This window comes from Trifolium pratense, linkage group LG1, assembly GCF_020283565.1.
Source record: "Trifolium pratense cultivar HEN17-A07 linkage group LG1, ARS_RC_1.1, whole genome shotgun sequence".
Lineage (NCBI taxonomy): Eukaryota > Viridiplantae > Streptophyta > Magnoliopsida > Fabales > Fabaceae > Trifolium > Trifolium pratense.
The window spans coordinates 17,477,237-17,494,360 of NC_060059.1; the positions used below are offsets into that span (position 1 = coordinate 17,477,237).

The 17,124-nt window shown below is 33.1% G+C and overlaps 3 protein-coding genes across 3 annotated transcripts; 1 reads left to right on the forward strand and 2 right to left on the reverse strand.

Annotated features, from left to right (window-relative positions):
- Positions 1-1,222: 1,222 nt before the first annotated feature.
- Positions 1,223-9,374, forward strand: LOC123902390 (COP1-interacting protein 7). Its single transcript, XM_045952101.1, has 13 exons — positions 1,223-1,816; positions 2,368-2,547; positions 3,132-3,252; positions 3,332-3,371; positions 3,511-3,563; positions 3,929-3,984; positions 4,211-4,363; positions 4,510-4,706; positions 4,838-6,282; positions 6,456-7,382; positions 7,829-8,228; positions 8,830-8,895; positions 9,023-9,374. Exons 1-13 carry the CDS (start codon positions 1,758-1,760, stop codon positions 9,088-9,090), a joined length of 3,765 nt encoding a protein of 1,254 aa, XP_045808057.1. The 5' UTR covers positions 1,223-1,757; the 3' UTR covers positions 9,091-9,374.
- Positions 9,375-9,857: 483 nt separating this feature from the next.
- Positions 9,858-12,325, reverse strand: LOC123902391 (putative protein phosphatase 2C-like protein 44). Its single transcript, XM_045952102.1, has 5 exons — positions 11,920-12,325; positions 11,305-11,589; positions 10,753-11,011; positions 10,428-10,555; positions 9,858-10,206 (listed from the first exon to the last, which is right to left on the reverse strand). Exons 1-5 carry the CDS (start codon positions 11,950-11,952, stop codon positions 10,069-10,071), a joined length of 843 nt encoding a protein of 280 aa, XP_045808058.1. The 5' UTR covers positions 11,953-12,325; the 3' UTR covers positions 9,858-10,068.
- Positions 12,326-15,409: 3,084 nt separating this feature from the next.
- LOC123902392 (probable 60S ribosomal protein L14) lies at positions 15,410-16,474 on the reverse strand. The gene is made up of 5 exons (XM_045952103.1): positions 16,386-16,474; positions 16,194-16,295; positions 15,968-16,097; positions 15,740-15,852; positions 15,410-15,613 (listed from the first exon to the last, which is right to left on the reverse strand). Exons 1-5 carry the CDS (start codon positions 16,386-16,388, stop codon positions 15,560-15,562), a joined length of 402 nt encoding a protein of 133 aa, XP_045808059.1. The 5' UTR covers positions 16,389-16,474; the 3' UTR covers positions 15,410-15,559.
- Between the last annotated feature and the right edge of the window lie 650 nt (positions 16,475-17,124).

Sequence of the window (17,124 nt, forward strand, 5' to 3'; positions counted from 1 at the left end):
CTGCGAACATTTGTTAAAAAGAAACCTTGATGTTAAAATTTAATGTAAATGAAAAGAATAACAAGACCATTGATTTTTTTTTAGGTTTAAATATGAAAATGATTCCGCAAATATAGGACTAAAATTATAAAAATAATTTTATAAAGATTAAAATTAAAATTCTATATTTGCGGCCACCATTTTTATATTTAAAATCTTCTTTATATGTAAATTTCTGTTTTAAATTGTAGCCATTAATTAGCCAATGATATATGCTTGCTAGTTGCTAGCTAGTCTAGAGTTATGATCCTCTCCATTTCTCATTATTTCTATTTCCTCCATTATTATATAGTTTTGGGAATATAAATGCAAAAATGTGATATTAAGTGGGTCCAAATACTTTTTATACACTAAAAAACATTTAAAAACTTTGGTAATGGAAGAAATGGAAATGATAAAAAATGGAGAGGATCTCAACTCAGCTAGTCTATTTCCATACGTTCTTCTTATTCCATGATCATTAAAAGCTTCCAATAATAGGTTTGTTTGTGTGTGTGTTCATGACGAGACGATCTTCACTTATTTTCCTGAAGATCTTGCACATGATCTTGTACACATTAATGTGATAGGATCCAAGAATTCAATCGAATTTTTTAGTTAAATTTTCCAAGTCAGATAAAATGGTTCATGTCCTTATTAATCCTCAACATATTAAGAGACCCATTTGTCTATATTTTATATTATTAATATACTATAATTTTGACTATTAATATTTTTAATTATTTATTAATAAAAATTATAAAAAATTAATATTTTAAAAATATTTATCAAATAAATCTAACAATTTTAATACGATTAAAATAAAACATGTGAATGATATATTTGTCAAACTGAGATTCACAAAAAAAAAAAATCAAACTGAGATTCACAGTGATAATCTTGACTAAAATGATTGCCTACTAAAACTTCTTTAATTTAATAGGAGCACATGACTAAATTTTAAATTTGACGTTACAATTTAATTAGTAAGAGTAACAAGATTTGAATAACATGTAATGTCTATGACAACTGAATTATGTTCATCGAAGTATTGTATATTTTTATTTTATTGTAAAGTTACATTTTTTCTTTATGCTTTTTCTTCACCTCCATTTCATATTTGAAATTGAACCAAAGTGGATTTTAAGATAAAGTAATTAATCTTTAATAATGATAATGAAACGGAAAGGTTAAAGAGGAGGTTACCAAACAGAGAATAAAGGAAGACAGATAAGAGAAAGAAAAAAAAGTTAGTAAAATTTTCAAGACAACCTCAAACCTACAAAAACTACAGATCTGTGTTTGTCTTCACAGCCTCCAATTGTTTGTGTCAATATTAATATATTTCCATTTATACCCTCAACTGTTTTCTTTATTTCCTCTCTAAAATTGATGAATATATTATTCATTATTATTGGTCACAGTCACACAGGTTTTGGTTGAAGTTGGTATCCAAAGAGAAGAAAAACAAAAAACAAGAACAGTCTTTGGATCCTTTATCTCTCTTTCACATTTTCCACTTAACTTTCTAACTCTCTTTTTTGTTCTCTCCTCAAACTTAACTCTTTTTTCTTCTTTTTTTCTATATATATAAAAATACTATCTTTTTTTTCTACTGAACTTATTTTGGTTTTTTCTTTTGAGTTTTGACAACCCTTTTGGATTGGGAATCTGATTCTGAACTCTATTGGTGGATTATTAGTTTCAGCTTTGTTGGTTATTGTTTTGGTGATAAAAAAATGAGTTCTTCAATGAGGTTGGATTCAGCTGTTTTTCAACTTACACCCACTAGAACAAGGTAAAATAGTTCATTCATCAATGGTTTTGGAATTTGGATTCAATATTTTGTTGAAAACTTACTTTTAACTAATTAGAGAACAAGTTTGAGGATTTTCAGTTTTTTTTTTTTTATTGTGTCTAAGTCAATATACTTGGGATATATACTGGTTTTGTAGTGTACATGAATTTGTTTAAGGATGTTAATGGCTTTATGTTATTTCTTTAATTGGCAAAAAGTGGTTTAAATGTGTTTAATTGTCAAGTTTGCTGATTTAATTTGTGTTTTATGTGCAAGTTTAATCATATAAATTTCATGGAAATTTCTGAGTATTTTCCACTTTGTATTTCGTTACGGTATTTTGTATGTAATCAAATTTGAAGTTTAATGGATTTCACAGTGCTGTTGTTATTAAGATTAAACATTAGTACTAGATTTCAAATTTAGAAAGGGGGTACTAATTTGAAGTTTAGTGGATTTCACAGTATGTTGTATGCAAAAGTACTTAAAAAAAAATAATACACGTTGTACCGGTTTTGATCCTTCACATTATCTGCCTTTGTATGAATCAGGTTTGACTTGATTATAACTGTGAATGGAAAGAAGGAGAAAATTGCCTCAGGCTTGCTCAATCCATTTCTTTCTCACTTGAAGACTGCTCAGGATCAGATGGACAAGGGTGGTTATTCAATTGTTCTTGAGCCTGAGGGTGGAATTGATGCCTGGTGGTTTACCAAGGGAACTCTTGAAAGGTTTGAGTTTTAATGTTTTGGTTTATGGATTAATGTGTTCAGCATACCTTCAATATTGATGTTTCATAGTCCCGTAAGTGTAGCTCAGATGATAAAAGGTTTCAGGGACATTTCATATGCTAGAGTGCGGGTTCGAACCCACAGTACCCCTATTCTCCGCATTTAGTGTGTGAGTTTCGCCAATAGGCTCTTTGAAACTCTTAGAATTGAGAGTTGGGCTTAACTCAACCCTACAAAACCGAGGCTCTGATACCTTATTAACTCAACCCTACAAAACCGGCTTGTAAGGTGAGGATTGTCTTTACTTTATAAGCATGTATTCAGGTCATCTCGCAACCAATGTGGAACTTCTTAACAGAAACTAAAAAAGAATTTGATGTTTCATAAACATTACTATTTGTATTATCGCATGATCTAGAATGACATTTTGAATTTTGAAAGGGAAGTGAAATTAAACATAGAAGTAGTAACTTATAACAGTTGGGTTAGAGACTTAAAATCTTCCCAATTATTACAATTTATTTAGGTTAGATTATATTCACAATTAGTTTAGTGTGCTGGACTAATTTTCTATGCTTCTATAGGTTTGTTCGCTTTGTAAACACTCCAGAGATATTGGAACGTGTGTATACTACAGAATCTGAAATCTTACAAATTGAAGAGGCAATTGCAATTCAAGGAAATAATTCTATAGGGATTGGCACTGTAAGTAAATATTAAGCATTATTATATGATTGATTGTCTGCACTTAAAAGATCGTTTCAGTAATCATGTGTTTCTACAGGTGGAAGAAAACCAAGTCAAACATGCAGAAAACACAGAAGGTACTTTTGAATGGAACAGTTTTTTAAATTATCACTGAGAACAACTAACTTATATTCAACAAATATGGGTGCATTTAATTCTCTGCTAAGATTTTCAAGATTTACATTTAAAACTTACAAAACTTGCTGGTGTGCACAGGCAGGAAGGTTCAACATGATACCAATGAGGAGAAAGCGATTGTACTTTACAAGGTTAATACTCCGTCCCTAATATAAACACCTTGTCTATTTCACTCTTATTAAGAAAAGTTGGTTGTGTAGTATTATGTGTCTATTTTATGTAACAATGTACCTAAAATACCCTTTGAATATGTATATAATTAATCTTGACTTTTCATATTCCAAAACACTCGGTGATATTAATTAGGTGTTTATTTGGAAAAGTAGCAATAAATGCATCTAGTAATTTGAAAAGGGGTTTATATTTAAGGACAATTTTTTTGTCAAATGGATGCTTATATTTAGAGCCGGAGGTAGTACTTAATAGGTCTTAAATAATAAATACCATATTCATTTATTAACTTTACTTTCTTTTCTATTTGTATGGTTATGTTCAGCCTGATGCACATCCACCGGAAGCAAATGGAAATGCCACATCAGAAGGAAACTCAAAGTAAATTACATTTCTTTTAATTCACCTTCTCTCTATGAGCATCTTTCATAATAGGAAAGTCTAGCTTTTAATCAATTGTTGTCTCTGATTAAATAATAAAATTCAACAAGTGTCCATTCCACACTTTGCATACTTGAAGTCATATCAGTTAAGTTTCATGCTAGAATATGCTTGTGAAACAGATTGTTACATGTTTTATAGTCAATTCTATCTCATATTTTCTCAGAGTTCAGCTTTTGAAAGTCCTAGAGACACGCAAATCAGTGCTGCAGAAAGAGCAAGGCATGGCATTTGCACGCGCTGTTGCTGCTGGTTTTGACATTGACCATTTACCTGCTTTGATGTCATTTGCTGAATGCTTTGGAGCATCTCGATTGATGTAAGTAAGAGAACTTCTATTTTTTCGTACACCATTTTGACCTTAAATATTGGTTGGTCAAGTGTTCTGTTATTTCTGCCATTGGCCTATAACATACACGTGGCATCTAGACAATCTTGCTGATGCTAGTTTTTTTCACTTATCAGGGATGCATCCACAAAATTTAGAGATCTTTGGAAAAGAAAACATGAAAATGGACAATGGCTTGAAATCGAAGCCGCTGAAATGATGTCCAACCGCCCAGATTTTGCTGCATTAAATGGCTCTGGCATTATACTTCCCAATATGGCCTATGCATCCCATACTGAATTGGACTCGGAGAACAACGGGAAAGCAAGTTCAGGTACCTGACAATTCCAGAACTTTGTGAACATGTAAATTTATGGATTCTTTAGGACTTAATGTATACAAACAGTACATGTCTTAGCTTTTTCTTAATTAGAAATATGTCTTGATTTTTGTTTACACTTCCAGATTTGCCTCCAATGGACCGTCAAGGCCACCAAGATAATATGCACGGTCAATTTCCACATCATATGCTCCCTCCTTGGCCTGTTCATTCTCCCCCTGGTACTGTACCGGTCTATCAGTCATATCCAGTGCAAGGCATACCCTACTATCAAACATATCCTGGAAACAGTCCATATATGCCGCCAAATTATCCACCCATGGAGGATCCTAGACTAACTCCTGGTCAAAATATGGGTTTCAGAAGGCATTCCATGGATAGTAGGAACAGCAATAATGAATCAGAATCAAGGTCGCACGATGAAGTAGATATGGAGAGGGAAGGTTCACAGACAGGAGATCGACGAAAGAAGACTAGCCGATCAGGTAGAAAGAAATCTGGCATGGTGGTTATTAGGAATATCAATTACATAACAAAGACAGAAAACTCTTCTGGCAGTGGATCATATTCAGATTCTGCTTCCGAAACAGATGAAGATATCGATAATCAGGAGCATGTGAAGACTTCAAAAAGAAGGGAATCCAGAAAAGAATCTTCGAAGAAGTTGAATTCATCTGATAAGGAAGAAACAGACCATGCTACGGATGCAGATGGAGGACACTGGCAAGCTTTCCAAAATTGTTTGCTCAGAGATGTCGATGAAGATAGACATGCCATTGACCATGATCAATTTGGTATGGAAAAGGTGGATGACACACGAAGAAAAAAACATGTTTCAGTCAATGATCCCTTAGTTTTGAATGAGCGGGAAATGTATGGAATTCAAGGCAGTCGTACTTCTAATGATGCACAATCTTTAGAAGTAAATGGAAGAAGCGGTGGTTTCAGGAGGGCTGTTGGTGATGATTTCATTGTTTCCAAACAAGGAAGTCAGTCCGGTAATTCATATCCTTCCTCAGATCTTGAAATTACCGGCAGTGGACTAGGTTATTCAAACGATAATTTGCAAAGGAAGTTGTTTCACGATATAAATGATGATTCCTACATGTTGGAGCATAGATCAATCCAAGTCAATGATGCAGGAAATGTTGACAGGAACATGATCGACATAGACTCCGAGTTTCCGGTCCGTCAAAAGGAAGAAAACCCGTCAAATGGGATCAACCATATAAATTATCAGCTAGATGAATTAAGCATGATGCCTGAACGAGGAGCTGAAGGGGGGTCTATGAGTTACGACCCTGCTTTAGACTATGAAATGCAGGCCCAGGCTGGTGGTGCTTTACATGATAAAAACAAAGAGGTATTGGCTGATGCTAAACCAGGATCTAAGAGGTTGGATAAGGAGCCAAAATCAAAGCTTACTCCAAATAGTACTGATAAAAGAAAGACTGTTGGGCCGATAAGGAGAGGGAAACCTTCTAAACTTAGTCCTTTAGAAGAAGCACGGGCACGTGCTGAGAGTTTACGAAACTACAAAGCTGATCTCCAGAAAATGAAGAAAGAGAAGGTACTCACTCCTACTTCCAGTCTCCCTTCCCACTCACGTTTCTATTTCAAACAATTAGTTTAAAATTGATGTGAAACTTGTATTCAGGACCTTAATATGCTCTTTAGTTGTATTAAATTGAAAAGTTATTTGAATCGTTTGTTATACAACACTGTTTTTCTTCTAATATGTAGGAAGAGGAAGCGATTAAACGTATAGAAACTTTAAAGATGGAAAGGCAAAAGAGAATTGCTGCCAAGAGTAGCTCAGTTGGTACACAGTCGCCAGAACCATCTCATGTTACCAAGAGACGTGTTCCAGCAAAACTTTCACCAAGCTCTCATAAAGGATCAAAATTTAGTGATTCAGAACCAGGGCCATCGTCACCACTTCAAAGATTCCCCGCCAGAACTGCTTCTGTGGGATCAGCTGATTCTGTGAAAACCTCAAAAACCAGCAGATTGAGTGCTAGAAGCCACTTGACTGATAACAAATTAAGCCAATCAGTGTCTTCTTTGCCTGAATCTAAGCTAGAGAAGGGTGATAGTGCAACTAAGGCATCAATGGCACGGATTAGAAGACTGTCAGAACCTAAAATGAGTTCCGTTCGTCAGGCTTCCGCTGTGAAACCTCATGGTACAGGGACAATATCAAAGACTAAAGCATCTGATGGACCGGAGAGCAAAAAGATTTCTGCTATTGTGAATCATGATAAGAGCAAGATAGCGGCCCTCCCAGAACTGAAAGTTAGAACATCTAAAGCAAGTGAAATTGTACAAAATACATCATCAGTGAAAGTGAAGACACAGAAAGTGAATGATAACAAGTCTTCAATGAATTCAGAAAGTACCATGCTGAAGAAAAATGAAACAGGAATTTCATCCAATGATGATGGAGATGACAATCCTGTAATTGAGAAAACTGTCGTGATGCTTGAGCGCGAGAAACCTTATGCCCCTGCTATTTATGCCCCAAAGAAAGAATATGATAGTGATAAAGTGGCAGGGAAAACTGAGACATCATCCAATTATGTTGCCATCCGTGCTCCTGTTTCACCATTAAGCATGGACGATAAAGAAACCTCAGAGAGCCAGTCACACATGCAACCCATATCTACTGAGGTATGTATTCACAACTTAAATTAACTTCAATGGTGATTAAATATGTTGTTAGTTTATACCCTCGTAGGGGTAAGGTATAAAAAACATTATATTTTGACTATGAGAACAAATGTTCTACTGTCTAACATCATATCCTATTTTAAATAAATAGTAAACATGAGTATTGCAAATGCCTTAGCTTCTAAGTATGTTCCTTTAATGTTGTTATATTTCAATGTTATGCTTCCTATAATCTGTGCTACTATAAAGCAAAAATATGTACTACAAATTCTACATGCTTGTTGTAAAATGTGAAAATAGCATTATAATATTTGATTTTAAAACTTATGTGCAAGCAATTTCAATTTGATTTTAGATGTGCTAGTGTTGTTTATCCAAATTCTTCATGGATGAGAAAACTTCTTAGTTCATCAACTAATTTTGAATATAATATCTTCGAAAACCAGGTAAAAATGGATAATACAGAAAAAGAACCTTCAAAATCATCCAGCATTTCTATTGCTGAGGAAACATATCATGCTCCATATGCTCGAGTTTCTTCTATGGAAGATCCTAGTACAAGAAATAGTGAGTATGGCAAAGCAGCTCCCACAATGTTAGACACTGCAGCAATTGGTACAGACGCTGGTAAAGCACGTGTGTCTGACATCAGAAATGCAGCGCTTGAAAAGATACCAGAAGCAACTGAGAAGCCTCAAGTAAAAGAATCACCAAAAGGGTTCAGACGACTGCTGAAGTTTGGGAAAAAGAGTCATAGCCCGGCTACACGCAATGTGGAATCAGATAATGTCAGCATTGATGGTTCCGAGGCAGATGAGATCGGAACTAATGGCTCCTCTAACGAAGGTAATGTGCTCCTTAAAAGCATCATCATATTAAAATTAGTAATCGCTGGAACACTTTTTGACGGGAGACTGCCACTTCTAGGACCTCAATTATTGTACCATTATCCACAAAACACAACCTTCACATGTTTTTTAAGGACAAGCTGTGTAGACTGAGGTCCAATACATTAGGTCGAAGATGACAATATTCAATGAGTTTGGGGACTACCTTACACAAACTCAACAACCACATTATATATACCTCCTTTTCCTTCTTAGGTAGTAGTAGTGTTGTTACATAGCGCTATAACGTAGCGGAATTTGAACAAACTGCTATTTTGCACGATCTGCAATTGACAGCACTGTTTATAGCCATTTAAAGGCTATCCAAAATTGTTTCAAGAGTTTTTGTTCACTGATTGTTTTGAAGATTCAAAATTATGACAATAGTGTGCATCTTGCAAAATTAGTCCACTTTTTGAATGATTATACAATTTAACATATCTTGTGATAGCATTTACCTAAATTCAATGATGTTGACGGATTTTTTGAAGAAGTCCTACTTATTTAATTTTATTTATATGTACATAAACTGAACATAAAATTTTCCATGTCATCTTCAGTTCATACTTTAAAGAATTTGATCTCTCAAGATGAAACTCCCACTGCCAGCACAGCTCAACAAAAGTGTAAGTAGTAAATACATGCTCAATTTACTAAGTGGACTTGGTCAACTTTTCATATATTCCTATCCTCTTTGGTGGTCTCTAGTTGTATAGTATTACTGATCTGAATATGGATGTGGTTGTTATGCAGCTTCTCGCTCGTTTTCGTTGTTATCACCATTTCGAAAGAATAGTGAAAAAAAGGTAATGATGGCTTGATAGAGTGGATGCTGTTATTGGTAAGGTTGATGCAGTCACAAGCTTAAACCCTTCACTTGATTTTCTTTCTTTTTTTGGTCCTAAATTTCGGGATCAGGAAAAGATAACCGAGTTATGTATTGCTATGAAACTGATATTTGTATATTCATGAAACATTGTTGATATCCCCAAGTGATTAAGGATGCTTTTTTCTCTTTTCTGCTTTCACCGGAACAAATATTTGAACATTTTTGTTTTGATCCGACAACACATTTCGTGCAAAACATAATACAGTTTCTTTACTACTCACATGATTGAGGTTTTTTTCCCCTCTTAAATTTTGGGGGTGGCCACCATAGATTTACTTTCATGTCTTTGGATTAGTTGTACTTTTATAGAATTGCTTTAGATATCTTTTACCCTAACTTAGATGCTTTTCTTTAATGGAGGTTGCTCTTCTCCCACTGCATTGCTCACATAGGCAAAATCCGGTAAAATTTTACACTACCTAAAGATATCTTCCAGTACGATTTACACTACCAGAAGATATCTTTCTGTGAGTTGGGGGAGAAGAGCAATTATCTTCTTTCATAAGCTTTGTTATTAAATTCCTCATGATATATTATCATCCATGTGTTTGTAGTTTCTATTTTACAACATTTCAAAATAAACCATCATAGGAATAAGTTTTAAAATAAACCATGTTAAGATTATTGATGAGAGATAGAGAATGAACTTAAGAAAAATAATGAATTGAAATATGCTTAATATTTTAAAATATTCACTACACCTTTTTCTTTTTTTTTTCTGTTCTAAAAGTGTTGAAGTCAGTTGAATGTATAATTATTTGAACCATAAAATATCAACAAATAGCATGATTATGATCAATAGTGATAATGTAATAAAGGGTCAACTATGTAAGGATCAATTAAGCATACAAAGTCTTCACTCTATAAGGGGTACATCCCTGTGGCTATTATGGCAGAATATGTTAAGGCTTCAATCAAAGCGAATGATTAAGCATGAAATGTTGCTTTTGCTCATCCTATTTAGAGCTTCATTTGCCAAACATTCAGCTGCTTCTTGTGGATCTTCTATATGACTTATTAGATTCACAGCTTCTTGATTCTTCATAACCTACAAATATTAAGGACTACCCTTAGTTTAAGTTATAAATCTCACATTTAATAATTGTTTCTTGTTTATTCGCTCTGGTCCTTAATACAAGAGAAAACTCACTTTTTAGATACATTGAGGGTCAGACCCATTAGTTACTCAATGTATTTAGAAAGTAAATTTTCTCTTATATTAAAGATTGGAGGTAGTAATATTTAAGTTAAAAATCTCACTATGCTTACCTCCCATATACCATTACTTGCTAATATCAAAAATTCAGTATCAGAATCAATACTTTCACTCCTGATGACAGGTTCTGAGCTGCTAGAATGTCTTGTAGTTGTAGCCACTTCATTTCCTGATTCATATGCTAGTATGAAATAAATGAATAAAATGAGTCCATTTATTGATTAATAAAAGAAACAGTAAAAAAAAATACTATAATAGTAATTTTTCAATAGATAATGAATAATAAGTATTACTTTAACAAAATGTATTTGATTCTTAAGTTCCGACAAAAGAATGAATCCTCTCATACGTAATTTACATACTGTTTATCATTGATACCTGAAAATATTCTGCGAGACCAATGTCGTTTGACTGATTGTTGATATGTATCAGTTTTCTGATGAGCCATTCCATCTCTACACACAACAACTCTGTAATTTCCTATATTAGCTATTACAAGTTTTTCTCCATTGATTACCATAACAGATGCTGAACTCATTCTACATGTGTCTTCATATCTTTGTTCTTCTTTCATCTTTGACCTAACACCAAGATAAGCTCTCTTCATTATTTCTTTGCTTTTTCTCCATATTTGAGCCTAATTACATGTAATGAATTCATTAGAATACCAGATTTATAGGCAGAAAGAGGAAAAATTATGAATAAACCATTTCAATTTGACCTTTCTTTGACAATACGTAATATATAACCTAGGAACTTTTAAAGGCAATCTAGTAGTTTATACGTCATCCGCAACTTTTAGGAAGCAATACAAAAATTAAGCATTTTTCATGAATCTTTAATGATAAAGTTTGAAAAACCCTTTTTTAAGGCAATACTATTCTAGCTTATTGATCATGAGCTAATAAAAATCATTTATACTCAAAGTACCTCTTGAAGCTTCTTTGTAAAGAAATGAGATTGCATGTACTTGGTAACCTTGTCTCCAACTAATGGATCAAATATTCCAAAATACCACAATTCAGTTTGATCCATTTGCTCCCTTTGTACCACAATTGAATCAATATCTGAGTAATCAGAACCATTTTTTATCATATGATGTTCCACCACTTGATAACCATGTGTTACTGGTGTCATCCATGAAGGCTTTTTTGCTGGCATCAGCCTTCTTTTTCTGCTTAGAAATCTTAGCAGAAACCTTTTCAACCTAAATGCCTGTCCAAATCAGTAGTTAGTTAAGCATTGCTTAATTAAGTACTTATGTATAAGCTGTTTTTATTACAAAAGATAAAATAAAGTCAAATTATTTTCATATTAGTTATAAGCAATTTTTCATAAGTTGTCCTAGAGAGTTTATGGAATTAAGCTGAAAACAGTATATGAACATGTCATAAGTTGTTTTCATAAGATCTCTCAATTAGTCGTACAAGTGCTTGTGCTAGTAAATGCTCAAGTAAAATAAGTTAATCCAAACAGGAAATAAGCTAAAAAATAAGTAGTAGCTAAATGTCATACGGAAATAATTGGGAGAGAGCATTGGCTTACCTTGAGCTTGATATGAAGATGTCTGATTCTCATGTTGTTCACTATTGTTTGAACAGAACTTGAATGGAGAAAGAAAATCTTATATTAACAAATCAATTATCCTAAATAATTAGAGGGACCTTAATGCATTTGGTTTTTGGTGATATATAGTATTGAATATATATAGGTGTTGAGTAAAAAATGGATTGGCCTTATTTATTTGATCCTTGGCACTGACCACAAAGTAGTATTAATGGGCACATGCAGAATCCAAAAGAAAAAGTTAGATTCAAAGATACCCTTTCCATAGCTCATAAACTTCAAATTTGAGTTAAGATGATTTTGAATATAATTAGTAATAGTATAGTCAAATTTTCTTAGTTGAAAGTATTTTTATGTTCTTTCTTTCCCCTTTGATGGGTTATTCTTTTCTTTGAAGGATTTTATGGGTTATTCTTAAGTTTGTAATTTAGTGTCAAATATCAAGTATCAACTATTGGGGGAACATGACTTGGTCATCTTGTTGTTTCTTCTTATTTTATTTGAATATTTTTAATATGAACTTGCTTCTTATAACTTTTTTTAATTAGTGTCAACTATACACTATCTATTCTCGATAATCTACAAAGATTTATACCTTTGATTTATATTGAACCTAAAAACAAACAATACAAAAAAGTTGAAAATGAGAGCATAGGAAGAATAAATAATTGTGAACGGCAAAGGAGAGAAAAAAAATATGGTGGAGAAATGACAAATGGCAAAAAAATAATCATGGTCTTTTGGTTACTTCATGAAGGTGCTTCAAAGTGTTGAACATGAGTTGGTTTCCATTACATTAATACGGTGTCATCCACATGAGTTAAGCTCGGTTAATAAGGACATTACATTATATATCTAAAGTTCGAACTTCATACACTCTACTTATGTACCTTATCGTGATAGTGATTTTGAAGGGAGCATATTATGTATTGAATCTTCACTTGTGTAAGCGTGGTTTTCTTTATTATCACATATCCACGGGCAGTTTGATGTGAGACAATTTGTACTATTTCATTTTTTTTCTATGCAAATATATTTAAAATTTTGAATATGTAAAACATATGATTCAATGATTGTAGAGAGTTTTTATTTTTGGCTAATCAAATGTCTAACATATGATTTGGATAGGAAACAAAAACACCGACATTTTTTGTTGTGATTGATACCAACTTTGTCCTTTAATTTTATTATTTTTTTTTTCACTTTGGAAATAGAAGAGGATTATGATAAAATTAAGCAATATTGACCAGCTATGGAAAGAGCTTCCTTGACAAGTTTATGAGCTAGCAAGATAAATGCTACGGTCATACTCTGAAATTCCGCTAAATAGAACTAAGATATATTTAAAATAAGGAATATTATATCATATCATGTAAATAGAGATAGTCAACCTTTTTAAAGTTTAAATTATCATTTTCAATGCAAATTTTGTATATCTCGCATGTTTAACGAAAATAGATCCTCTCAATTTTTCTTCTCTCAATTTTTCTCAATTTTCACTTTTCAACTATTGATCAACTTTTGCTTCAAAAAAACTATTGATCAACTTTACATCATTTCTTTAAAATTTAAATATTATTCTATATTTAATATTTAATGGCATAGATTCCAACATTATTTCCTCAAATTTTTTTCAACATGAGAGGATCCATTCTCGTTTAACTATAGTGTCTTTAGAGCACTTGTTAACACAATCCAATTTGTCCTGTCAGCTACAAAGTACCAACTTGCATTCAATATCACATAGAAGATCAAAGGAAACCCAACTCACAAAGAGCTTTCAGAAGACCATAAATCGACTAAACTGATCCAACTATGTCCACTCACCCCAACAACTGTGTCACATAGTTATTGGTCTTAATCGTCCAATTTAAAATTGACGATCACAATAGGATGTTTTCTCTCCCAACCCCCCTCAATTCTTTTCTACCCCTGAATTTCCGTTTTTGCCCCTGGGGGTACTGCGGTTTATACGAACCGAAATAAGCTGACATGCTGATAAATTTCGGTAACCACTTAACGAAATCTGGGACATTTCGGTTCGCAGGTACCGAAACAATTATTTCGGTAAAATTCTACCGAAAATGACCTAATTCCAGCGACCAACGTACCGAAATCTAGGACATTTCGGTTCGCAGATACCGAACAAGCTGACGTTCGTTTTTTGTGTACCAAAAACGCTAATGTTCGGTTTGCAGTTAGCGAAATGGTCTAATATTTGGCTTCGGTGAATACGAACCGAAGTTTTTTGGCAAAAATGTTTCAAACCGCAAGGGACAAACTTGGATTTTTGGGGGTAGAAAAGAATTGAGGGGGGTTGGGAGAGAAAACATCTCACAATAGATTATAGTTAATTTTACTAGTAGTGAGTAAATTGAACCGAATGATCTCAAAGTAACAATTGAAATGCAAAACAATGTTATATTTCAACAGCATACAATCAAGATATGTGTTATAGAAACTCGATTGGCCTTTTGTTGCTGCTAAGATGGAGAGTGATAGAGTTTTTGGCAAGTGTGTTTGAAATTTACTGGTAACATAGAGTAAGAATGACGAACATTGTTATCAGAAATTACACCACATGGTTAATGCCTTTTTGACAAAGTTGCTATCAACATTTCTACAACCTCACCATAAAGGAAGCTAAACACAAGCTGGAACTTAAAAGGACCAAATATGGATTCATAATTTCATCCGCACGACATATAGAAATTATGAATATCTGCCATCTCAACCATAGTCATATGATTGTCGAACATAAAATGTGAACAAATCAGAAGCATTAAGCCTCAAGGCAAATGGAGTAGCCAGAATGTCAACAACTGTGCACATTTGCAATTTTACAACTAAATGAGTGAGTTTGCCTATATACACCATTATATACACTTATCTTGCTACAGGCTGATAATAAAGATTCATATTTAGAACATGGCATCTTTGGGAGTGTAAATATTGCAGTAGAAGGATGTATGTGTTTGTTCATCCTCTATAAAATGTTAGCTTTAATACTAAACATTGATTTGAAAGGGGGGAATGCATGCAAGACAAACTAACAAAGATTATTTTATGGACTTAGATCATAACCCTAATAATTGAATCGTTGTCAACAATAACAATATAAGTGGAAGCAGAGGTGAGCAGAGAATTTTTTTTCAACAAATCAACTTGGGAGAGTAGGACTTGGCAGAGTTCATGGAAAATTTAATTGGCTTTGCCAGATTATTATGCATATACTGTCATACTCTTTTGGCTAAGCTTATGCTTATAATAGCTTATCACATTATGCAACAAAACATGTCCTATAACTACAATAAGCAAATAGGTCATGAATTCAAAATTATATTTGTTACACATGCCTGACAACTTAAACAAATAGGTCATTCAATAAAATTTCAAGCTCTGGCTTGCTTCATTATATATTATCTAAAAAGCAAACATTAAAACGATAATATGAAAATAGAAAGTAACATAAACCAAACCTTGTGACACAATAAATATCTGAAGATCAAACATTTAAACAACTGTCTTAGTGATACAAAAACCTCAAACATCCAAATTGTACTAAATAGACCAAAATCAATAACAAAACTGAAAATTGTATCAGGAAGTAGAGTAATGCCTAAGCTGCAGTCCTCCTCAGCTGAGCAAGTTCTTGCCTAACAACAGCAGCCCTCTGCACAATTTCAAAAAGAAAAATATCATCAGAACCAACACAACCATGTCGCACTATGACAAAATATAATTCAACAGCATCAAATTGTTTCACAAATTGCAACAAAGAAATAACCTACAAACATACCTTAACCTTTGCCAACATAATCTTGAACCTATCAAAATCAGTAAGTGCTGCCCTCCTCTTCCTAACAATCAATTTCCTTCCCCATGAGGAATTCTCCCACTTGTTCTTCACATCTATCAAATGTAACAATAAATTAACATTAATCAACACAATTTCAACAAATAAAAGCTAAAAGTAACTATAAAAAAAAGAAGCAAAAAACACCAAAAATTAATAAAAAAAACAAACCAGCTTCTTCCATGGCCTTAATGAGATCCTTCTTCTTAGGGACTCTTTTGATATCAATCTTGATATCAGTTAGAGAAAGCCTCTTGAAATTAATTGGACCTCTCTCCATGTCAGGTGCATCAACAAGAGCCTATATAAACCAAAAATAGCACAAATTATTTTAAGAAATTATTGAAATGGGCATGATTAGATATGAAAAAAGATGAAAATTTTGAAGATGGGTTACCCTAGTTTGGTCGATGACATCAACGATGACAACGAGCTTTCCATAGTCTTCGCCGTAGTTGACAAGTGCAACTCTCCCGATCTCAACGAACCTCTTGAACGGCTGAACAAAGAAGATAGAGAGATGTTAGTGGAAGAGAAGAATGAATAGAAATAGAGATGAATAGAGAGTAAAGAGAAAGAGAGGATTCACCATTTTTAGGGTTGCAGAGAGGCACACACAGTGATGAAGTTTGGTTGAGTCGTCTAACACAAATTAGGGTTTTTGTTTTCTGGTAATTTTATAAAGAGGTGTAAATTGGTATGGGCCTATGTTCGGGTTTGGGTTTTAAATGGTTATTTAAAGGCCCAAAACAAATTATTTCATGTTTGTTTTTGTAATTTACTACTTACACTTCCCTCTTTGGATTTTATTTTAGGATTATTAATGAAGCAAATGAGGTTTGAACATAGAAACTCATGCATAGTAGCCAAATTTCTCACCACTAAATTATACCTAGTGGAATTTTCATCATGTTTTGGTTAGTGAGTTATGTGTTTGTCTTTTCTTTCTGCTTCGTCTTTATAAGGATTAATACGAGGGTGTTTAATGTGTTGTGGTGTTGTTTTAATTAGTCGTGGGACAAAAATTATCTGATCCAAAAACATTACATGTAATTGGTAAGGTTTATATGACACATTAGAAAAAACAATATGTTATCACTCCACCAAAGACACGAATACACGTATTGTACGTGTTACAAAACTACATTAGTTTGTGCTTAATAACTTAAATGTTTCTAAATGAATTAATTCTCTTATACCTTGATTTGTGTTTTATTAGATTGTTTATCTAATTATTGCATGAAAACAATGACTCATATCCATGATTTGATTACTCAAGTATTAAAAAAAAATCATGAATGTTGCTTGATTCATCACACAACAACAAA